This window comes from Hippocampus comes, unplaced genomic scaffold, assembly GCF_001891065.2.
Source record: "Hippocampus comes isolate QL1 unplaced genomic scaffold, H_comes_QL1_v1.1 scaffold377, whole genome shotgun sequence".
Lineage (NCBI taxonomy): Eukaryota > Metazoa > Chordata > Actinopteri > Syngnathiformes > Syngnathidae > Hippocampus > Hippocampus comes.
The window spans coordinates 298503-322111 of record NW_017805832.1 but is presented as its reverse complement, the minus strand read 5'-3'; the positions used below and the strand labels follow the sequence as shown (position 1 = coordinate 322111).

The following is a 23609-nucleotide window of genomic DNA, read 5'->3' as shown; positions in this document are numbered from 1 at the left end:
AAGGTCGAATGCGGTATCCTCAAACCATCTCAGAAAATTAAAATACTTCGCTATAATTAAAAAAAACAATGAAATGAAAAAAGGTGGTGATCACGTTTTCTTGTCAAGCTGCGCAAAATGGGTGCCGGTAGTTCTTTGCGCGTAGGGCGAACCTCATATTATTGCAAAGCAAACACCACATCACAAAAGGCACTTTGCGACTATATTACAGAACACAAACCATGAGCAACTTTTTTTGTAATATGCATCAGGTGTCGTAAAAAAATAAAATAAAATTGCATTTGAAATGAGAGGTGCTTTGATCAGGGTTATTTCTTGCTAATTCGGTGAGTGAGATCAACTGATACTGATTCCAATATCGATCACATGGATAAGTGTCAACTTTTTTTTTTCAATTTTAGAGCTGCTCACCAACCATTATTTTTATTGATTAGTCTTTCAATTTTTTTGATGAATTGATTGATCCAATTTGATTAAAAAAAGCATTCTATCCAAATTTCCATCCCTTCATGATACAAAAACAGGACATTCTATTAAATTGACAGTGCATCGAGACACCAACGGTGCAATCATAAGGACTCGCAGCGCTTCAAATGCGAGCTGGCAGGAGAATCGGAATGTTCTGAACTCCTGTTTCACTGCCAGTGAAACATACAGCCCGGAACCGTTGAATCATAGCGGTGGTCTGCATGGATGTAGCTCAGCTTCCCCGAGCTGACTTCAGACAAGTTTAGATCGAATCGACTATGCCATCCAATTGCAAACACCAGACAGAATTGCAACCTATAAATTCACGGATTATCATGCCCGCCGGTAAAGCCAGAGAAAACGACACTCAATTTAAGTCTTCCTTTTATTATCGAAGTTTTCAATTCACTTCCCTTGAAATTTCATCTTTTTTTGTTTTGTGGTCGTCTTTTCAGGCAACACGGCACTTCACGACTGCGCCGAGTCAGGCAGTCTGGAGATCATGCGGATGTTGCTGCAGTTCAGGGCATCCATGGAGCAAGACGGCTACGGTATGACGCCCCTACTTTCCGCCAGCGTCACGGGTCACACCAACATTGTCGACTACCTGACCGCGCACCACCAGGTGAGGCTTTCCAACCGGGCCGATGCAGTGTCTTGCCTTTGATGCTCTCTCGGAAAAGAAAAGAAAAAAATTGACTCCTCGCTCTCGCTTAGACGAGCCACAAGGAGCGCATCGACGCCCTTGAGCTCCTGGGGGCCACGTTTGTGGATAAAAAGCGGGACCTGCTGGGAGCCTTGAAATACTGGAAAAAAGCCATGGACTTAAGATACATAGACAGCAACAGCGTGGTCCATAAACCCGAACCCAAGCAGCTGATCATGGCATACGACTATGCCCGGGAGGTAAGTCGGTCAAACTTTCGCAACAGTGGCGAACGTGATTTCATGCAGCTGAAAGATTTGTTCTGTATTTTATGGCAAGTCACCACATTTTTCTTCAATCCTCCCCCCACACATACACAACACAAACTCAAATGTGTCTACAAACCCAATTCCAATGGATGATGTGTTAAACATAATTAAAAACGGAATCAATCCATCCATTTTCGGAACCGCTTTATCCTCACAAGGGTCGCGGGGGGTGCTGGAGCCTATCCCAGCTGTCTTTGGGCAGTAGGCGGGGGACACCCTGAACTGGTTGCCAGCCAATCGCAGGGCGCACAGAGACGAACAACCAGCCGTGCTCATACTCACACCTAGGGACAATTTTGAGTGGTCAATCAGCCTGCCATGCATGTTTTTGGAATGTGGGAGGAAGCCCGAGTACCTGGAGAAAACCCACCAAGGCACAGGGAGAACATGCAAACTCCACACACACAGGAAGGCCGTAGCCCAAATTGAACCCTGCACCTCTGCATATCTCGCCTTTGTAGTATGTTCAATTAAATGGAGGTTGACCACGATTTACAAATAATTGTATTGTGTTTTTATTTATGTTTAACACACCCTCCCGACTTCATTGGAATTGGGTTTGTACCATCCGTCATATTTTTGAGGTTTTTAATTTTGGAGCAATCGGAGCAAAGCCAAATGACTTGTTCCACTTGTCCCAAATTTGAATAAACTGCAGACTCCAAGTGTCTTTTCAGGCATGGGTCCTCATGACTTTAAAAAAAAAAAAAAATCATGATGCGAAATGAAACCCGAATTTCCTGTTTAATGGGGAATCATCAAACTTCACCCCCGGGCTCTGTCCACACCCAATGATGACAGCGCACATCTTTTGCATTTAAGCGTCACTCCTCTGTCTAGTATATTTGTTTTCATTTAGTCAGGGAATTCCCTTGGATGAGTTGGAAATTTGGAGTTCATCGACCAACCTCAAACCAAAACCACCCCCTAACCTCTACTAGTCATAGAAGTGGTTATTTTAAATTTTTCGTGTATCCTGTCATGATGTGGATTTAGTGTCAATTGAGCTAGGGCTGTCACAAATGAATCTTGCTGCAGTAGATTATCCGATCAATTATTCTATCGATGATTCGGGGAATCCAAAAGGTGATTTAAGTTGTAAAAGTAGATCTGTGCTTTTGACAGTGTTTGGGCCTGTAAGAAAAGGCTTTGGAGGCCCTGACGGAACGCCCCTGTTTAGTCGTAAGAAACCAAGTGATTTCACTCGGGTCCTCGAGCCTCCATACTCGGGACCCGAACTATGCAAGCAGTTTCAGGAGGGTCTTTAATGGTCCCTGGGTGCTTTGGAAATTGGGGAGTAACCCTGCCGTCCATTCCCCCAGGTGACAAATGGAGAGGAACTGGATGGACTCATCTCGGATCCCGATGAGATGCGCATGCAGGCCCTGCTCATCCGCGAGCGAATCTTGGGCCCACAGCATCCGGACACGTCTTACTACATCCGATACCGTGGCGCCGTCTACGCCGACTCGGGCAACTTTGAGCGCTGCATCAACCTGTGGAAGTACGCCCTGGATATGCAGCAGAGCAACCTGGACCCCCTGAGCCCCATGACGGCGTCCAGCCTGCTGTCGTTCGCCGAGCTCTTCTCCTTCATGCTGCAGGACCGTGCCAAGGGCCTACTGGGCACGTCCGTGTCCTTTGAGGACCTGATGGGCATCCTGTCCAAAAGCGTGCTGGAGATCGACCGCGCCATCAGCCAGAGGCGTTCGCTGCCGCCGGACCCCGCCCAGCTCAGCAAGGCACTGTCCATCATCCTGCACCTCATCTGTCTATTGGAGAAGGTGCCGTGCACTACGGAGCAGGACCACTTCAAAAAGGAGACAATCTACAGGTACGGTCCAGGTCTGCACAGACTGTACCAAGACGAATGAGATTTTGCACAAGATACTGTTTTAATTTTTGGATGTGGAAATTGGTCAAATCGATTTAAATGTATTAATTGATGGAGAAATACATTACAATTTAAAACGCATGTTATACCTGTTTAAAAAAAAAAAATCAGGTCAGACAGAAAGTATATTTGAAATTTGCTTAAAAAAAAATGTAAAAAAAATTAAAGTTCACATTCTATCAAGAAATGCTTCAATTATTGGAAAAAAAATCCCTCCAACAATTTAAGTGATTAAAAAAAAATTCAATTCATACATGAAGTGCTTAAAATGTTTTAAGAATTAGAAATTGAAAGAATGTATTAACTAAGTAAGAAATGTATTACAAATGAAATGTCCCTGTTTAAAAACAATTTGAGTTACACGCAGAATTTTAGTAGAAAAATTGCATACTACTAAAATTGACATCCTATTTTCTGGAGCCTACTAGAAGTCCGAAAATAGTAGAATCAGTCGAAATTTGTATTTTGATTAATTATTACATTACAGCATCTCTTTTAATATGCATTCAAAAATTGTTCTGATTTGTCTTTAATACATCATTTCAGTGATACATTATGGTACACCACAACCCAAGATTGTTTATTTACTTATTATTTAAAAAAAAAAAAATTCTTTTGCACGTGTGCAGGTTTCTGAAACTTCAGCCACGGGGCAAGAACGGCTTCAGTCCGCTCCACCTGGCTGCCGACCGCAACACCACCTGCGTGGGCCGCTACCCGGTCTGCAAATTCCCCTCGCTCACCGTCACCGCCATCCTGCTCGAGTGTGGCGCCGACGTCGACAGTCGAGATGACGACCACAACAGGTTTGTCTCAGCTCACCTTCTCATTCCTCAGTTAATTTTTATAACAATAATTCGGTACTTGAATTTCATGTTAAGTTTGGAATATCAAGTTGCTGAATTTGTAGCTAGAAAACAAGTTAAAAAAATGTTCCCTAAATGTTTTTTTTTTAATTTCTAAAAGATGAAATGCAAAAGTATTTTAAAAGTTAAATATATGTGAGTTGTATTTCACAAGTTTAAAAGTTTTAGCTGCTCGAACATTGCGCTGAGTTGAGTGTTTAATTCAGTAATTCTGTTGGATACCACCAGAGGGAGCATGGGTATCGTTCGGGAATCCCCAGTTATCGATAAAATTTTTTTAAAAAAATTCCTTGACTTAAAATGTGCTTGAAAATTGCTCGCTGGTGGGTAGGAAAAAGGGTTTGGACCCACAGTGTGTTATACCGCTGTTTTTTTTGTTTTTGTTTTTTTTTTTTAAACCCCCGACCACTTCGGCCCGCCAGCCCACTCCACATAGCCGCGTCCAACGGCCACGCCGACATCATGAACATGCTGGTGTCGGGCGGCGCTCACTTCGACAGCACCAACGCCTTCCAACAGACGGCCTGCGAGCTCCTGGACGAAAAGGAGCTCGCGCGCAACGTCGTTCAGCCCATCAACCACACCACGCTGCAGTGCCTGGCCGCTCGTGTCATCATCAAGCATGGCCTCCGCTACCAGGGGAACATCCCGGAAAAACTGGAGGCCTTCGTGTTGCTCCACAGATAATGACTGGAAATGGTTGCGTGGAAAACCAAATGGCGGCTTGAACTCCAAATCAATGCAACAAACAGGATTGGATTCATGACATGGATTTATACTTTTTTTGTTTTGTTGTTTTTGGGGGGCTCCAGGAAAAAAAAAATTGGCACACTATTTATTACTACAGAACAACACTTGAGAGATTTTTCTCCATGTTTTTGTTTTTGATGGTGTTTTTTTTTTTTTTTGTTGTTGTTTGTTTTGTTTCAATTTTTTATTTTGCGGGGACTTTTCAGGTCTTTAATTTTTTTTCCTCGTCCCATCATGGTTGTCAACGTTCTCAATCATGTTCGTTTTCTTTTTTTTTTTTTTTTTTTTACAAAGTTGGTGTGCATTCTACAGAAGAAGCCATTAAAAAAAGAAGCTTTACATTTACAAGGCAAGGCTGGCTGGGGGTCGTGGGGGGGCGTGGGGGTCCGCTAACACCAAAAGTGCTTTATTCAATTCCTTCTATGCACAGGCTAGGCTGTTGGAAAGTGACTGTTTTTCATTTACTCGTCTGTGCAATATATCTCATTTGTTTACCTCATCGCCACAGTCGGGACTCACATTTTGTCCAATCCCAAAATGGCCGTCTTTCGAAGACAGCGTTCCAAGATGGCCGCCGCCGCTGGTTTTTCGTTTCGCAACAGTGAAGCTTTGCGAATGATCATGTCTGCACATTCTCGCTTTTGTTTGTTTTTTTTTAATTGGATGTGTGGCTTTTGAATGGCTGGACGAAGAAAAAAAGGGCTTTTTCATCATGTCACAGTGGATAATTTTTTCCCCACCCTGTTTTTCTTCAACCGGACAGTGTGAAATGGGGGGGGGGAGGGAATATGATGACTCATGGGGGCAACTTGGTCTGAATCAGCACTTTACTGAGGGCGGAGTTTAAGATTGGACACAGCATTAATCCTGTTCGCATCTTAATGAATCAGTTTGAAAATAAACCCATGTTGCACTTGTGCGTGCCTCTTCTCCTTTTCTGTGCAAGTTCCTGTTGACAGTTTTTGAACCTCGATCAGAAGCTATTTTACAAAGATGTCCCCACACAGCCACACAACGGGTTTTTTTTTGCGTGTGTGTGTGTGTGGGGGGGTGTTAAACGCTCTATGCGAAATTGCTCGAATTTAAACAAATGTGACACTTTTTTTGTATTACTTTCATTTTAAATTGTTAAAGTGCTTCTTTTTTTTAACCAATGCATCGAAAGCGCTCTAAAAATTTGAAATCTCATATGTAAAAGAAAAAAGTGACAATTTAATATTTGTATAAAATGAAAGCTATTCGGAGTTTGAAATCTTCTCAAAAATAGATTAAATGCTCATAAAAATGAGCCCTTCTGCTGAAAGGGTTTCCAGATATAAAAAATGTTTTCAAATACATCAGAAAAATTTCAAAATGATTTTAAAAAAAATTCTTACTGGCAGTTCTTAAACTACCTATCAAATGCATCAGGAAATAAAACAAAAAAAAATATCCTTTTTTTTCCAATTAATACTGGATGTGCTCAAATGTATACATTTGCTCAGATGTTAAAAAAAAAGTGTTTTAAACATTTGTCCTGAATGTTTTCAAACAGTCAGAAATGTTCAGATATACCGCGATGTCAGCAAATCTGAAAGGCAAAAATGACCATTTTGTGTCAAGTTTTGATCAAGACATCTATTAATGTTGAAATGTTATCAAACGTATCAAAAAATCTTAAACATGAAAATATTTGGTATTAATCCCGAGAGTACTTCAATGTGTTGAGATTTGATGATTTGTAAAATCAGAAAAGGTCATTTCAATTGAACATTTTTTACATTGATAATAAGGTTTAAAAATTTTAAGTAGCAAAATATGAGACTATGATACAAAGGTATTAAAATGCTAATTTAAATGTGTGTGGGGGAGGGGTTAAGTGAGGCGGGGGGGAGGGGTCATGCTTGGAAGTGTCTGAGCGTAATTTCCTAATCATCTGCTGTGACATTTACACTTCCACTGATGAGACATTTTAGCAGAGAACGCCACCTCAGAAAACATTTTCAACTCAATTCTTGTGTCCGGAGAAACCCTTTAACCTGTACGCATCACATGGTTTACTTGTCTTGTGTGTCCACTTGGTTCCGAGAAGCGACCCAGATAAAAACGTGATCTCCATCTTGCCTGTTGCAGTTCAACTTTCCCGCAAGCCAAGACCGCCACAGTGATTCATGGCTGCTGACTTCCTCCGTTAAAAGTCACTCTTAACTGTTTTGAAAATGACCCTTTGCTGTATCTTTTACGTCACGTGGCGGTTCGTTAACCACACCCGTGATATAAATAAACCCTGCAAGACGTCACGTGGCTGTGATTCATAGCGGGTCAGCTGTGAACTTAGTGACTCATCAAAACATAAACACGCATTATCTCGAGATAAGCTACGTATGTGCGTTGGCTTTGTGTGGGGTTGTTTTGTCAAGTCAGAGTTTTCGTGAAGTGCCGTGGCAAAAGGGCAAAGTTGAAAGGGCAGTTTTTATGTGGTTGTAGTAGAAACTCCTTTTAGACTGCCTGGAAAAACTGGTCTTTTTCTCTTGTTGGTACAAACAAAATAAAATAAGAGAATGATCTCAACCCTGACAAATTTTCACCTTCGAAGGTAACATCAGCTGTAATAAATGCTGTTCTGTAAAATGACAATGACACCGAATGGAGAGGCAGTCAAACTGGCAACTTTCTGCCTTTGGAGGTGGCATCCTGAAGTTCTGTTTTTGTACACGTGCATAACTATGACAATAAAGCGTAGGCAAAATGAGAGTCGACAACGAGAATCGGTATTTTGCACTTGTTGAAAATAGTTTTGACTTCACTGGGACAAAAATCAAGTGTGCTGTGCGATTAGCGGGCAACCGGTTCAGGGTGTCCCTCGCCTCCTGCCCTAAAATAGCTGAGATTGGCTCCAGCACGCCCCGTGACCCTTGTGAGTATAAACGGATCAGAAAATAGATGCATGGAAATTCTTAAGTTAGTCTTCTACTCACACTTCCGATTCCATCACTTCAAACTTTGTACTGTGCTTTAAAAATTAAATACAGCGGTTTCCACCACTTTACCACCTGTTGCCGACATCAGACACATTTGTGAGTGAGTAAGCAATTTGGAATCTCGGTAAATCAGGCCCTCAGTCTTCTGCTGGTTGTAGCTTCCGTGGCTTTTTGCCACTGATCTGAGCTCAGCTTATGTCTGTGGCTTTGTCTATATTTAGTGGAGAATAAATGCCCAGTTGGGAAGGTGCCCTACATTAAGCCCGGGCCGCCACGTGTGGGTACCTGCTGGGACTCAGTCACCAGACTCGGTTTCTGTCTTTACACTGTCTCCAAGTGACATCCATTGTATTTATAGCACTCCAGGCGAAGAGCGACAACACAATCACAACAGTCATGTGATCGTGTCAACCTGTTAAGGCCGCGAGAGCGGATCAAAGATGAACTCCACTGGTATGCTGTGAAAAAAATAAGGGAAGATTTGGAATCAGTGCAAAAAAAAAAAATGCATCTCAAAGTTTATTTGCATCTCTTTTTTTTAAAAAAAAGTGTATACATTAATACAATTGTGTTGACCACTGTAATTACTGCATAAATAAAAATAAATGCCAAGCGATGCAGATCAAGGATTTAAAAATATATATTTTTGAAGACTGTCTTATATAAATGATAAAAGAAAGATTTTAAAGGAAAATAGTCAAATCAAATGCACGATGTGGCTAAAGTTTTGAGAATGATCACTTTCCACATCCGCTTTGCAATGTCAATTGTGTCATTAAATTCCTCATATTTATTAAAAGTTATCAGTTACTAAAATTGATTGAATGCATGCAATGCAATGTGGCTCAAAATGGCTGAAAATACGTTCTTAATTAAAATGAGTATGACCAAAAAAATTGTTTAACCCTTTGATGCACCCTGTAACCCGATAAGATGTCCACTGTCGCAATCGATGTCCCTGAAAGGGTTAAAAAAATTTTAATCCAACAAATGAATTGCAAGCCATGTGGAACGGACCTTTAAAATATTTGACAATCTAAACAATAGCATAAGCTATTAATGATATAAATTGTGCAAGGTAGAATTCATTCATAGCAATGTAAAATAAAATGCTCTGACGATCAGCAAACGAATCCAGGTGGCCTTATTTTCGGCCCGCAACCCCCAGTTTGGAAAAAGCTGAACAAGCAGCGAGTGAGCATCCTAAAGACAATTTGAGAACGTAGCGTGCTCGGTGTCCCCTTCCAGGCGCTGCAGCAAATCAGTATTTATAGCTCGGGATAGACTCATGCACACACACTGAAATGACTCCTGCGTGTTTCCTTTCCCTTATGAAACCTGAAGAAACGTATCGGCTGATCGAGGAACCCGCCAGGGGGATATTTTCAGCGAGGGCAAAGTGCGCTTTTGTTGACTTTGCTCACGTGCGGGAGATTCCTCGTCTGTTCCCAGGGTCTGGGCTCGTCTATTCAATTTCCCTGAGCTGTCTCGGATTTTCGTAAGAATTTCTTGCAAACAGAAAGACAAATGTGTTGCGGTGAAACATCGTGATACTCAGCTCCCGCTGTGTCCGTCGTCTTTTCATTTTCGACACGCCGACGTTCTCGCGTGAACTTGACATGGATGTTTGTGACAGAGTAGTGTCTGACATTTTAATACGAGATATTATCTCCTATATAGGTCGTTGGTTGAGTAACTGGATTCGTTGGAAGAAAAAACAAAACTAAGGGATAACCTATTGTATTTTTTATTTTTTTTTTGCATACCAATAACATGCAAATATATATTCGCGAGATTCGATACCAGTTTTATTTCAGACCGATACCAATGCGAGTGTTCACTCTTGAGTACGCAACGATACAGGACTGATAGTGTTATTGATATGGAAAATTTAACACAATGACAACAAATAAAACAAAAAACAAACAAACAAAAAAAGTTTTGTTTTGATTTTGTTTTTTTTACAACAGCCAACACCTGAGAAGTAAACACCGGAGGACCTTGTTGTCCCTCAATGCTGTTTGTTCAGCGTGCTTCATTCCAACTGACACGTGGCGTGGCGTTTTCCACATCTGAAGTCGGAAAGTGTCCCTAATTGCTGTGAAGGCGGCCAAACGTGTCACCTTTTTCCCGAAAAAGACCAATCGGGTGGCAGCACCTGCTGTGTGTAAAACAAGAAGGCGGGGTGGACTCAGCATGGAGCGAGCGAGTGAAGATGGGGAAACGTGACCCGTTACATAAGAGCTAAAATAGATGGTTGGAGTATTAACGTGCCGATCAATGGGCTGCGAATCTGATACTCGTCTATAGCGCGGCTCAACTCATCCCGTCAAGTCACAGGTTTGTATATTATATACGTATTTAGAGAGAGAGAGTGGGTAATTTCGTGCTTTCATCAAGACCCTCTGCTTTTTGAGTCAGCTGTCAAAACAAGACGTTTTATAAATAGTCCGAGAATTAGCTGGCTAAATGAATCCAAAGTTCAACACAGGGACATGTATTGTCGGCGTCCAGAATATGACCCCTCCAAAACTCATTCTCGAAAGTTGGAAAGAAATGATCGGTTTCTCACACGGACAGAAATTTTGGTGGACGTGTCAATCAGGACAAGATGCACTAAAAAGTCACAAGAACCAATGTCTGAAATTTGAACTGGAAGTCAGACATTTTGATTTGAAGCAATGCTGTCCCGGTTGGTATATGTTGAGTCCTTATGCTTCCACTTTAACTACTTTGTACATTGGAAAGTAGAACAGGAAGTTCAAGTTTAACTTTAAATTATGTCGCGTTATGAACATAAAAAAACACGACGGCTGCGTAGTTTACGCGTCAAGCATGATGTCCGCTTTAATTGGGAACAATCGCACAATAAAATCAATGGATATGATTTTTTTATGATAGTTGCACGCACTATTTCGTGTGTGTGTGTGTGTGTGTGTGTGTGTGTGTGTGTGTGTATTCTTGCATGAGTCAGCATGATTTAAGTTCAGCTCCAGGCATGTTGTACATTGCCAAGCCCACAGCTAAATTGCTGCGTCCGTGCACGTGATCTCGAAAATAACAACTAAGTATGCCGGCCTCACTGCTGCCCCCTGGTGTTATATCCTTTTCCCTGCATATGAAGCGTAAGAAAAAAACAACTGATGACGATGACATTAAATTATGTTCCATTTTAGTTCTATGTCCCATGCCATCCATTCATCCATTTTCTGATCCGCTTCTCCTCACATTGGTCGTGGGGCATGCTGGAGCCTATCCCAGCTGTTTTCGGGCAGGAGGCGGGGGGACACCCTGAACTGGTTGCCAGCCAATCGCAGGCAACGCATAGATGAACGACCATTCGTGCTGAGACTCACACATAGGGACAATTTAGTGTTCCATGAACCAGCCATGCATGTTTTTGGAATGTGGGAGGAAACCAGAATACCCGGAGAAAACCCATGCAGGCACGGGAAAACCACTCGGTTCTTCATGTACGGTGCCACAGCCAACATAACTGGTCAAATTCTCGACTGTTTTTGACATGAATTGGTTTGTTAGATATGTCAGAAATATGATATCACACAACTAGGTCATTTCAGGTTTTATTCAAAATTTTACGGTTTTATGTGAAATTACAAAAAGAGAAATCTCCAAAAAAAAAAAAAAACGAACAACCAATCAACAGTGAATGTGACGTTTCAGATTGTTGAACAGTGTGGAATTGAAACCTTATTAAAAGCTTTGAAAACAAATACTGAAAATATGTTTCAATGAAGCGCAAAATTGAACTCAAGGCTAATCTTCTATTTTTGGGTTTGTACTTTTATATCCGACTCCAGAGGAGTAGTGCCTTACCAGGCATGAATCTGATCTGAGGAGCTGTTTATGTCCTTTGGTGCTGCTGTTTTGGTTAGCAACCGAGTTCAAATGGGCATGTGCTGCAAAGTGAAGCGAAGGATTTGAATGACAGAAACCTCCCGATGAGGCTTTAAATAAGTCTTCATAGTCCAGGCTGTGCTTCCAGTCGCGGCTGCTCTTTTATTCCAGCACCTTTTTACAAAATATTTACGCCCACATCCTCGGCTGTGAGTCACAGCGGTGAAATACTCCGAGGAGACTGTACAGTACGTGGCGATTTGACGGACAGGAAAAAAAAAGGAATACCCCATCAGAGGCAACAGAATTCTCAGAGGAATGTAGGCAGACCCGATGAGTCGCCCGTTCAGCTCTGTGGCAGGTGGTTTGGTGTCGGCAGCGAACGTGGGCTCCACCTGCATCGTCTCATTTGGCCTTTGCAGGAAAAAAAAAATCACTGGTCATCAGAAAATTTGATTCGGGGATGGCTTTATGTAGCCTTAAACATATTTTTGTGACTATTTAAAAACATGTCAAAATAGTTAACCCAGTTCTGGGTGAAAGGAACCTAATCTGCTCAAAATCCACAGCTACACAGCGTGCGGGTTAGAAAAACACCCAAGCATTTTATTTTGTGTACATAGTAGAATTGGGTTGCCAATCTAGTATGTAGTTACACAAGCTAAGTATTTAGTAAATTAAAAAATAAATAGTGAAGAAAATAGTTTAAAAAATGAATTGTGCAGAATTGTGACATAAGTGACTTAAGTCCGCTGCATGTGCAGCATGTACAGATGCGACAGGACGAATTGATTATATGTCATTTGGTGGCTTAGTGAATTTTTGCCTCCATGAGTGAAATAATTTTTTAATGGGTTCTAGATTGTTAAATTAACCACAGCTGACCATTCCTCTGCAGTCTAGAAGCCAAGAGGTGAACATGTTCTCTGGAAGGAGTCTTGGCATCTTCAGAGGTCTCCAATGACACCACAAAAAGTCATTCGATTTTATTGCTTTTCAAAGTGACTTGCTCTGGGCTTGTGAAAGTCACCAAACAGACCAGAAAACTTGCTCAATTGGTCACACTGAATATCCGCTTCTTTTGTTTGTTTTATTGTAATGAGGGAAGAAAAAAAACTGAGCAGTTTCAAACATCAACTCTGATCGACATGAACACCTGAAGCACATGAATTCACACCTCCAAATCCAAGCTGGAACCTTATTACATTGTAGATGACCTACCCGAGCTATCTCCAGGAAACAAATCCACAATTTAATCCGACGGTGTCGCTTCCCGCACCAACTGCGTTTGATTTAACGCAGCTTCTGCTATGTTTGTGCAGCACCAGTGTTACCCAACTGGGAAAGTCAGCAGGCACATTTGAAGTGATGACATTCAGTCCAGCCGCTGTCGTTGAAAGCATGAATGAGACAAGGTGGATGACCCCAGGTTGGAATTTCAAAATTATAACAGCCTCGTCCATAATGAGATGATTTTGTTAACCGGTGACATCATTATGTAGTCAAAAGTCACATCAGACAACCGGGTTATTGAATCTAGGAAAATATGTTTTTTGCTATCGAAGTGGAGGCAGAAGCGTAGTGGTAGCCCACATACTTTTTCATCTTTATTGATTTCGTCATCTCCAGAATAATGATTTTCAATTCATGTGTTGACTGTGAAAGCGCTAGACAAAATAAAGACGTCTTGTATCGTATTTGACTTCACTAATGTGATTATCTACGGGTGTTAAATTCAAAGGCCACTCAACGTCTTTGATGTTGAAAACATTTCAGCTTCTCTCAAAAGGCTTCTTCAGTTGTCTCTGCAGCTACATCAAGCCACACGACAGCAAGCAGGCCGAATTTGGAGATTTTTCCCTCCCTTGGAATCAAAGTCGGCAATTTTTAAGATTGGCAAGAACCATTCTAATAGTTTTCGTTTTATTTTTTTTACATCGTCTCAACTACAGCTAGAATGCAAACATCTAAAGCAGACTAACTTGCTTTTTTTATATGTCACTGTCATTGTTTAAATCGGTTGGACGGACGAACGGGAGCGCAGGCGGACTGATAGATAGATGGATAGATGGATAGAAAGCCCAAGGCACATGATAGATAGATGGCAGAGAATTGAATCGTCGTGCCATAGCCGCACTTACACAAGGAATGGCTTGGTTGACCCCACACCGCACTGTGCTAAGTGCAGTGTGAAAAGGCCTTGACCCTGCAATTCAGATGGGACAGACTCCAGCTCACCCACAACTTAAATGTTGAAAAGTGCTATAGAAAAACGATGTATGAACGTTGGCTCCCCCAGCTTTATTAAATATGAAGTACTTATCAGCATTTGTCCAATACATTCTCATTTACGTTTAAAACCTAATACTGAGGGGAGTGCAGTTGGTTCGTGTTAAAAACAGCTTGTCATGGTCATGACGCACATGCACATATCCAGTGTCCAGAGAGACTATGATGGATGTTCCAACCCGCTGCTGGTGTCCGTCACCGGCGAGCATGATCCTGCTGCAAATGACAGCTCACAATAAACATTGCTTTGCTTTGACTCGCCTTTTGGGTAAATTGTGCAAATGATAACACTCCATCTGTCATCTCCCAACATCACTTCTAAAATATTCCATCCATCCATCCATTTTCTGATCCGCTTATCCTCACAAGGGTCGCCAGGGGCAGGGGACACCCTGAACTGGTTGCCAGCCAATCGCAGGGCACACACAGATGAACCACCATCCGCGCTCACACTCACACCTAGGGACGATTTAAAGTGTTCAATCAGCCTGCCATGCATGTTTTTGGAATGTGGGAGGAAACCGGAGTACCCGAAGAAAACCCACGCAGGCCCGGGGAGAACATGCAAACTCCACACAGGGAGGCCGGAGCTGGAATTGATTCTAAAATATTGTATTCATAAAAATGATATACAATGTACAGTATATAAATCCCATCTATTTTTAATCCACTTATCCCCAAGAGGATCACGGGCATCCTAGAGCCTACCCCATCTGAGTTTGGGCAGTAGGTGAGGTACACCCTGAACCAGTTGCCAGCCGATCGCAGGGCACACGTAGACGAACCACCATCCACGCTCACACTCACACCTAGGGACGATTTGAAGTGTTCAATCAGCCTGCCACGAATGTTTTTGGAATGTGGGAGGAAACCGGATTACCCGGAGAAAACCCACTCAGGCACGGGGAGAACATTCAAACTCCACACAGGAAATCCGGAAGCCGGAATCGAACCCTGCACCTCTGGACTGTGAGGCAGACGCGCAAACCAGGCAACCACAGGGCCGCCCCTTTTTATCATATGTATTTCTAAATACAATGTAATTGCAACAGATGTAGTAGGTGGCAAAATGAAGAAAGTTGGCTAAGTAGTTAGAGAGTGATGGGTCGGTCTCTAATCTGTTGTTCGTGAGAGACAGGTGTGTTGGTAGTGAGGGAGAGTGTCTTACCAAGACTCGCCAGTGGTCTTTTAAAAGCAGTTGAAAATCTGTCAGCGTAAGAGCGCTTGTCACCACATGGGTGGCGCCAGTGTCGCTTCCTTTCATATGACAGCAGGGGTAGAGTGGCAGCACCTGTGCACTACCGAGTGTCTACTCGGCGCAAATGCAAACAGCCCGGCGGACACGTCTGCTGTCGGCTCTGCTGCTTCGCACCCTCCTATCACCTCTGCTCCCGCGAGTCTTCATTCATTGTCTTTTCTGTCTGACGACCGCGACCTCTCAAAGATGAAACAGGGCCGCAACCGCTGCTTGTTTTCTAACACAGAAACACACAACATATCCTCGGTGAACATTCACATAATATAAGTCACGTTGCTGTGACTGAACAAATGATGTGCTTTCATGAGGCTTCAAACAACCAAGTCATGACATGCAGAAAAAAAAAATGAATCGCTTTTGATGTTCTGCAGGCTAGTCAGCAGAGGCCTGAAGTTAAAGCACTTAGTGTTCTGCAGAACAAATAGGAGGTCAACTGGGGTTTCCATTGGATTGCTGTGGAGCCATTGAGTTCACACTGGAATTGAATTTGGGACAAATTATTGCGTAGATGTGACATGAGGCATCACTGAACTCCAGAGTTGATCTTCTTCGCCCTTGTGAGGTTTTTTAGCTTACTGCAGTACTGGTACAAGGGAGAATTGGGAACAGTTACAGATCTAGGAAGCCCTCGTCAAGGGCTTTAAACTTGATATATGACACAATGTGGTTTATTGCTTTTTGGTGTGTTTGTTGCAAATTTCAAAATAAAAGACCAAAATGAACATTTTGGGGACCAATTCAAACCGTTTCGACATTAAACTATTCAGCTCATTCCGATTCCCATGTTTTTTTTTTCAAAATTTCCTCATAAAAGCCCTGAATTAACATTTTAGGGGCAATGACCTTTCGTTGCGACACTTTTCGACTGCTTCAAGCCACTTAAATCTGTTCAACTCAATTCCTATTCAATTTCTTTTCCCCAAATTTCTCAACAAAAGCCCAAAAATTACATTTGGGGGATTTACCTCTAAGTTCCTCATTTTTTGACCAATTTCATCCATTCCATTTTGAAACTGTTCAGCTCATTTCTATTCCAAAATGTTCCAAAAGTACCGGTAATAGCCCAAAATGAACATTTCAGGGGAACTACTTCTAGTTTCCACACCTTTTTGACCAATTCAAGATTTCAAATGAAAAGACCCAAATGAAAATTTTGGTGGGAATTACTTATAATTTCCTAATTTATGGACCAATTCAATACTTTCGTTCTTTAATGTTCAGTGCATTCCCATTCCACCTTTTAATTTTCCAAATCCCCCCACATCCCTCCTTCTTGTACATGTCTGTGTGAAAAAAAAATGCCCCAGAGTCAATGGCACTTTTTCTTCAGGAAGAGAGAAGTTGGTGGCTCTAGTACCCTTTGATCTCGATGTATGCACGTGCCTGTCCCAAAGTGTCAAGACACTTTGCCAGTTAATGAGTAGCATGTGTTTTCACACTCTAGAAGAGTGGCATATATCAATTTGGTTTAGCCAAGGACAAGGACAGGAAATGGTCGTTGTCGAGGAGGAGCGGCTGCTATTTGCAGCAACGTGACAGCTCCCGTGGGAGACACCACATCCTCGATATGTGCACTCAATAATGGAATCTGGTGTCTATATATACTCTTGGTGCCTGTCACTTGACTTTTATTATAGCTCCTGGCCCTGATACATCAAAAGGCTGCCGCAAGAAGCCTGGTGCAAGTCTATCTATAGTGGTTAATTAGCTGTTTAATTGTTATTTTATTTTATTTTTTACTTTGACAGACTTCACAACATCGTTACAGAGCAAGAAGGTCCTCCTCAAGGGCTTTAATTTGCTATATTCCTTGATGTGGGTTGTGTCTGATGGATTGTTCTCCTTGACACAACCATATTATCCATTGTTTAGCTTGCTAACACATGGAGAAACTTTTGAGCTGACCTCCCTCAAAAATCTCAATGAAATACTTAAAACAATATAAAAACTCAATGATTATTATAGATTTGTAGAGATCAAATTAATTGAGATTTTTTTTTTAATCTGTTGTCATCTCCACACTACAGATAACAGAGAGGGCTACTGAGCACGACTACAGTACTGTGCAATCAGCGCCCTCTGCTGGATATTAGGCGTAAAACTTCTCAGTTTCCTCTTCCGCAAAGCGCTTTTCTGTTTGTGTCATTCCAATGCCCCAATCCAACATGGCAGCCATAGCAACCGCCCGTCAACATTCCTCGGTAACTATCACAGTTAAGTCGCCGATATACATGACTTCAATATATTATTTAACTTATTTTGTGGCAGTTAAGGTGTGCGTACAAAGCAGCAGAGGATGTTCATTTCGGTTTTTCTAGTTTGTAATTCTTAAAGGGTGCGTACAATGTAAGGAGTAATTTCTCAACCCGCCGGTTGGTTAACGTTAACGCTAAAAATTCAACCAGACTAAAATTTACCAGTTATTAACGATAGGCTTTTCAAAAACACTAGTGCATTATATTTATACTTTTAAAATTAAGTCATTGTTATACAGTACAGTACACACGTTTAAAACATTGTATGGTTGTCGTTAGTTGCTTTTGTTTTGATGTCGCTTATGTGACGTCATATTATTATTAGTAGTATTATTAGTATTATTATAGTGAGTTATATGTGTGTGTCTGTGTGTGTGCGTGCGTGCGTGCGTGTGTGAGAAACGACTGAAATAAAGCTTACTGAGATGCGCCTGCACATTATTGCATAAAGCAGGGGGATTCGGACCCTCCATCCTCCCCTGCTGACACAGGCTGTGTGGAACAGAGAGAGTCCAGACTGAAAGCCACGCAGTTTCTCAGGGAAGCCAAAACCACCAGGAGGCTGTAAGTTTAATGCTTTAGGATCCCAGCGCAATTTTTAACATTGAAAATTGTTTGGGGATGCTTTTCTAGACTATTTTTTCATATGTTATGTAGAATACGTTTTCTTTTCCCCATAGGAAATAGAAATACTCACAGGGCTGAAATCTGTACAGAGCAGCATGGAGAGAGTCACATGTAGCGCTTTACCATGTCATAATACTATTTTGGTATCTATGGTTGTCGTACTCTTCTTTGCATCACTGGTATCCTTCACAAAAAAGGCATTGAAAAAACAAAGTACAATTGTAGAGTTACACGCTCACTAAAACTGAAGTTACAGGAGATTTTTGTGTGTCTTTCGAGGAAAACAAAATGAACTATAAGTTCATTTGAAACTCTGGTTTAATTTATTTTTTTTAATGTCCTTTTATTCCCAGGGTTGACAAGTTGGAAAAAGACAGGTCGCTGATTTTCCAGTGGAAGAAAAATGGATGGACCGACATGGCAACAGAGCTGGACGAGTATGAGAAAGCACTGGTTGAACAGAGAAGTGCAGAAAGTGAGTCGCAGCATGTACATCTCGCCACTAACACACCCTCGGGGATGTGATTGTGTTTCTATTCATTCGATTTTGTTGCTTCGTCCTTCAGAAATGCAACTGCGGAACCAGCTGGCCAAGATTAAAGATGGTGTCAGACAGTTTCAGCAACAACTGATAGACATGAAACCAAGTACAGAATGTAAGTCACACCGTTTAACGGTTAAACGGTGTGACTCTGCTCATTAGAGGTTAAAGTTTAACCTCTAATGAGCAGAATGGAACCTCCAATGATGGACACAATCCTTTCTGCGATACAAAAATATTTATGGCCAACATTAAAGTACAGCAGCGAGGGAGAATGTTCATCAAAGTTTATTTGATAATATTGAAAGCCACAGTATGTTGTCTTGTTGTCTGTTTGAGAGGGAATAAATTTCATCTGTGCTGTATAGCACATTTGACAATAAAGTTGTACTTGACTTGATTTTACACTGTGCTTAAATGTCGGGGGAAAATGTACTTAAGCTGTTATTCAATTGAAATGTATTGCAAAAACAAATGTGATGAAAACGTTACTTACCGGTACATGACTGCAAAAAAAACAAACAAACAGTTCTTAAAAATTAAATTACTGGATTTAGGCAGTCTCACATACCACCAGAGGCACGCTCACATCAAACGTAAGAATTATTGGACTGTATGTTATTGATATTTATTTACCGGTAATGACATTGCTCACATTTTCCTGCATGGCAAATCACTATCTGAACATCCCAATAAGTTCCATTTCCTGTTCTACGAATATCATCACTTTTTGTCCTGAAATCAATTTGTGGCATAGAATACAAGCTATATTTATTTTCGTTTATTTTTTTTAAACTTGGACCAAAACAGTAACTGTTGTTTATTTTGCAGTGATTGAGAAGCTGAAGGAAATAATGGCTGAGGTGGAATGTTCAATCAACAATTTCAAGGAAAAGCAGCGCTTATGGTAAAAACACTTCAGTCCTTTTACGCACATGAAGTTTTTATGCCTAAAATGACAGACACTGAAAATATATGTACCGTTCATAATAAATTCAATTGTATTTCTCTTCTTAAAGCTTCGGAGAGTTGCTGAAGAAGGAGAGCATGTGCGCACAGGAGATGGAGGCCTATGAGAGGAAGGTCGAAAGTTGGAGTCAGTCCAGCAAGTCAGACTCGAAAGTCTCTCCCGTTTCATCTGTGAAGGTACAGGTCTCCCCCTCTTCCTCCTTCTCTTCTCTGTGGAATTTTGTTGAGCTCTGCTGTTGTCTTGACAGCAGAGCAAAGCCTTGGACCAAGACCTCCCCGCCGAGGTGCGAGCACTGGAAGCTTTCCTTCAAAGGACGGGAGGCGTCTGCGGCGGTTGGGAGGAATTTGATCACCAGGCCTTCCTCAAGGTACAGTACGTCCGCGAGACCACTTTTTGCTTGGTGCCTTTTTTCATAACTCAATTGCATCGCGCGGATCACGTATGAGTCATCGGCTTGATTGACAGGTGTGGACAAAGTGTGGTGGGCGGGCGGGCTTCAGGAAAGAGGCTAAACTGTATCTACCCAGTAAAAGTCAGGAGGAAATGGAGGAACATGAACGCTGGTACCAGGAGCTGATCCACCTGCAGGACGAGAGGAGAGAGGTTATGACTGAATGTGATACCAAACGGCAAAATGACCCCTTGTTCTAAAAGCAAATGTTTGTTATTGGTGGCAGAAATGAGCACATTATAATAATGGAGTCCCTCCATAATAATTTAAATAAATAAGTCATAACAATTAAAATCTATTTTTGACACTCCTAAATGTTGCAAAATTGATTCTGATTCTTAGTATGCTTATAATGTGTAGGCCATCCGAAGGTGGAAAAGCAGGAAGCAACTGGAACGCCAAAGGCACTTACACAAGCAGACGAAAGTGGTGGAAGCCGAGAAGAGGAAAAAAGACGCAAGGTGCCAGCAGAACAAGCAAGGGAGGAAAAGTCCAAACAGAAAAGCCAAATGCTTATGACAGATTGTTGTGTTGTACTTTCTACAAGTGAGGAGGAGAAGAAGTTGTTGGCTCAGCGACTGAAGGCGCGGAAAGAAGCCAAGAGAAGGAAAGAGGAGCAGGCGGAGAAGCAGAGACAAGCACGGGAGAGCCGCAAGAACAGAATGGCCAAGGTACGGAACGAGCACCAATTCCATGTTGAAGCATCATGCTGTGGAATGGATTCACTTGACCAGCAGGAGCGTTCTGGTCAGCGGGAGGCCAAGATGAGCCCCGGGGAGGAACTGCAAGTGGGGAGAGGAGAGGAAGAGGACCACAGGCGGACAAAGAGGAGAAAGCAGGCAACAAAAACCATCAAATACTTGATGCAAAGGGTACTGAACACAGTCTTGTCTTGACATCCTGGAATCATGGGATCTGTATTTGGAACAACCCAAATGCTACTTTGAGCAGGGAACCAGCGGCCATTTCAGTCTTTATAAAGGGAGGGCCTGACAAAATTTATGGGGAAAAAACATGTTAAATTATGTGCGTAAGTGGTGGGATACACTGGGGAACAATTTGAAAAAAAAATCTGAGTTAGATTTTTATGCACCCTGTAACCTAAGAAAATGAGAAGCTGTCCACTGTAGTAACCGCTGTCCTTGAAAGGGTTAAAAAAGGCAGGCTGATTCCAAAATTGGAGTCAAAAAGTTATTTTTCTAGACATGCCAACAGCCAAGTTGGCTTCCTGCACTTTTAGTTTTAAAACAAAGCTCTCTCTGTATGTCTAAAATTATTAAAATATGTTATTCATTTATTTATTTATTCAACAAGCATGCTTCATGTCATTTCAATAAAGTTGAAAGTTGGAGTTGGTATTTTCCTTTAATTGTGTTGCTAATATTTCCACTTTTATTGCACAATTAATACCAGCTCCAAAAAATGAGTTAGCCCTGTGATTGGCTGGCAACCGGTTCAGGGTGTCCCCCGCCTACTGCCCGGAGACGGCTGGGATAGGCTCCAGCACCCCCCGCGATCCTTGTGAGGATAAAGCGGATCAGAAAATGGATGGATGGATGGAATATGAGTTATTGGCTTCCCCGACTACTCATAATCTGTATCGGTATTGGCCCTGAAAGAAAAAAAACACCAAGTCTTTAATTAGTTAGCACATCTACAAATCTGAACTCCCGACTGCACTGTGTTGAGTGTGCGTGTTGTCCTCATGCTTACATTGCTCATAGGTGTGAATGTGAGTGTGAATAGTTGTTTGTCGTTAAAATACACATACTGGCTCCCAACCAGTCCACCGTCCCACCCAAGATTGGTCGCCAATGCAATTGCATTCTATTTTGTCTTATGAACTGCAGGATCTCGCGCGAGTGCACGCCAAGCGCCAGGAGAAGCTTCTGAGGCAAAAAGAGGACGAAGAGCGTCAGGAGAGGATCATGGCTAAGCTCAAGGAGAAAGTGAGCACTGTGGATAAAAACAAAAGTCTATATTCTGTGTTATTTTTTTCAAAATTTCGTTTTATTTCTGGTGCAGGTGGACGGTCACATAGTCAGAGACCCGTCGAGGTTGACACGGCCCACCAAGGGATGGGAGGAGCGCCTGAAGAGCACGAGACCATCAGGAGTAGGACATATATTTCACATGTCTCAGAGGTCGTTTGTAACACTTTGATTACGATGACTCATAATGATTACACTTCAGCACCTGCTTAATGGCATTTTTTAAAATCCAGTAATCCCTGAATATGTTTACGTTTTTCTTTAGAACAGTGGTTCTTAACCTTTTTAGAGGTACCAAACCCAACCAGTTGATATGTACAATCACTGAGCCCTTCATAAGTGAAAATAAATATTTTTTAATATAAATTCAAGACATTAAAAAACGTATTTATTAAAAACAGAAAAAAGTAAATACAATTTCAAGAGCCAAGTGTACTTTTTTTTTTGTAGGACGTACAATCACGACAGTCACACGTTGACTACTAAACGAACTAAATTTCACACAGCACTGATTGGATAACCAATGTCATGTGATCATCTGCAGCCAGTGATGGCCAAGCGGGCGTGTCATAACTTATTAACATGTTGAATCGCGTCTTACCCTCCATGGCAGAGGCTCCGTCGAACCCCTGAGACCAACTCACTGAACCCCTGAGGTTCGATCGAACCCAGGTTAAAAACCACTGCTTTAGAACCTACATTTTATTTATTTGTATCTTTTTCAGAGCTTTTCCCATCTGGAGACTGGAGCTCTGAAGACTTGAAGCATTCACACAGCTTTCACGATGATTATTCCTACTTGTATTCAGTCTTTATTCCAAAATGCTGCCTCGGTGTTTGTCTAATTGACCTCATTAAAGTGCATTTTTTTTGTCCCACTGCTGTATCAAATTACCCATTGCTGCTTCCATTTAATACTTAAAAAATGAGTCTCACCAGTGGTTTGCATGTCTGCGCGCAGCGCGGATCCGTATTTGGAACTGAGAATCACCGCTTGGAATTGAAGCGGATTTACATGGGATGAGAGAAGTTAACAAATCTCTTTTTTTTAATCAGTGGACTAAAGCTTTGTGTTTACTTTCAAACTTAGCTTGTAGTATACGTATGCGCATTTTGAGCATGACGTTTTTGATCCACCGGTGAAAGGATTCTCTTCTTTCATCTAGAACTGCTTCAAACAACAAACCATATGCATGAATAGTGGTTTACGATTGCATGACTGGCCGTGCCTTATGTTATGTCCATCCATCCAATTTCCGATCTGCTTTATCCTCACAAGGGAGCCTACCCCAGCCGTCTTCAGGCAGTAGGTGGGGGACCCCCTGAACCAGTTGCCAGCCAATGTTATGTGTTATGTTATATTAATTTTGTTATTTTATGTTAACTGTTCTGTAAAGCACGTTGTTACAGCTGCAGCTGGTGTGAAAGCGCTGTAAAAATAAAGATGTATTGGTTG

At 41.8% G+C, this 23609-nt stretch overlaps 2 protein-coding genes across 5 annotated transcripts; both read left to right on the top strand.

The window, feature by feature from the left end:
* Window positions 1-485: 485 nt before the first annotated feature.
* On the top strand, window positions 486-5870 carry LOC109526320 (fem-1 homolog c). Its single transcript, XM_019887553.1, has 5 exons — window positions 486-1093; window positions 1186-1374; window positions 2766-3277; window positions 3967-4143; window positions 4626-5870. The coding sequence occupies exons 1-5, from the start codon at window positions 971-973 to the stop codon at window positions 4888-4890; spliced, it is 1266 nt and encodes a 421-aa protein (XP_019743112.1). The 5' UTR covers window positions 486-970; the 3' UTR covers window positions 4891-5870.
* An 11598-nt stretch (window positions 5871-17468) lies between these two features.
* ccdc112 (coiled-coil domain containing 112) lies at window positions 17469-23089 on the top strand. 4 transcript variants are annotated; one of them, XM_019887542.1, is made up of 14 exons: window positions 17469-17519; window positions 18025-18137; window positions 18554-18675; window positions 18767-18856; window positions 19573-19648; window positions 19761-19887; window positions 19962-20078; window positions 20177-20314; window positions 20523-20623; window positions 20710-20833; window positions 20897-21034; window positions 22013-22111; window positions 22188-22306; window positions 22879-23089. In XM_019887542.1, exons 1-14 carry the CDS (start codon window positions 17469-17471, stop codon window positions 22907-22909), a joined length of 1446 nt encoding a protein of 481 aa, XP_019743101.1. In that variant the 3' UTR covers window positions 22910-23089. The 4 variants fall into 4 exon arrangements, with proteins under 4 accessions (XP_019743101.1, XP_019743103.1, XP_019743102.1 ...); XM_019887544.1 differs by having other exon boundaries at window positions 19959-20078; window positions 20710-20782; XM_019887543.1 differs by having other exon boundaries at window positions 19959-20078; window positions 22188-22277.
* Window positions 23090-23609: the final 520 nt, after the last annotated feature.

Coding starts and splice junctions, on each gene's coding strand:
- LOC109526320 (XM_019887553.1), top strand. CDS start 971: ATGCGGATGTTGCTGCAGTTCAGGGCATCCATGGAGCAAGACGGCTAC. Junction 3,278..3,966: donor AAAAAGGAGACAATCTACAG/GTACGGTCCAGG, acceptor GCACGTGTGCAG/GTTTCTGAAACTTCAGCCAC. Junction 4,144..4,625: donor CGAGATGACGACCACAACAG/GTTTGTCTCAGC, acceptor TCGGCCCGCCAG/CCCACTCCACATAGCCGCGT.
- ccdc112 (XM_019887540.1), top strand. CDS start 17,469: ATGCCCCAATCCAACATGGCAGCCATAGCAACCGCCCGTCAACATTCC. Junction 22,112..22,187: donor TGGCTAAGCTCAAGGAGAAA/GTGAGCACTGTG, acceptor TTTCTGGTGCAG/GTGGACGGTCACATAGTCAG. Junction 22,307..22,878: donor ATATTTCACATGTCTCAGAG/GTCGTTTGTAAC, acceptor TATCTTTTTCAG/AGCTTTTCCCATCTGGAGAC.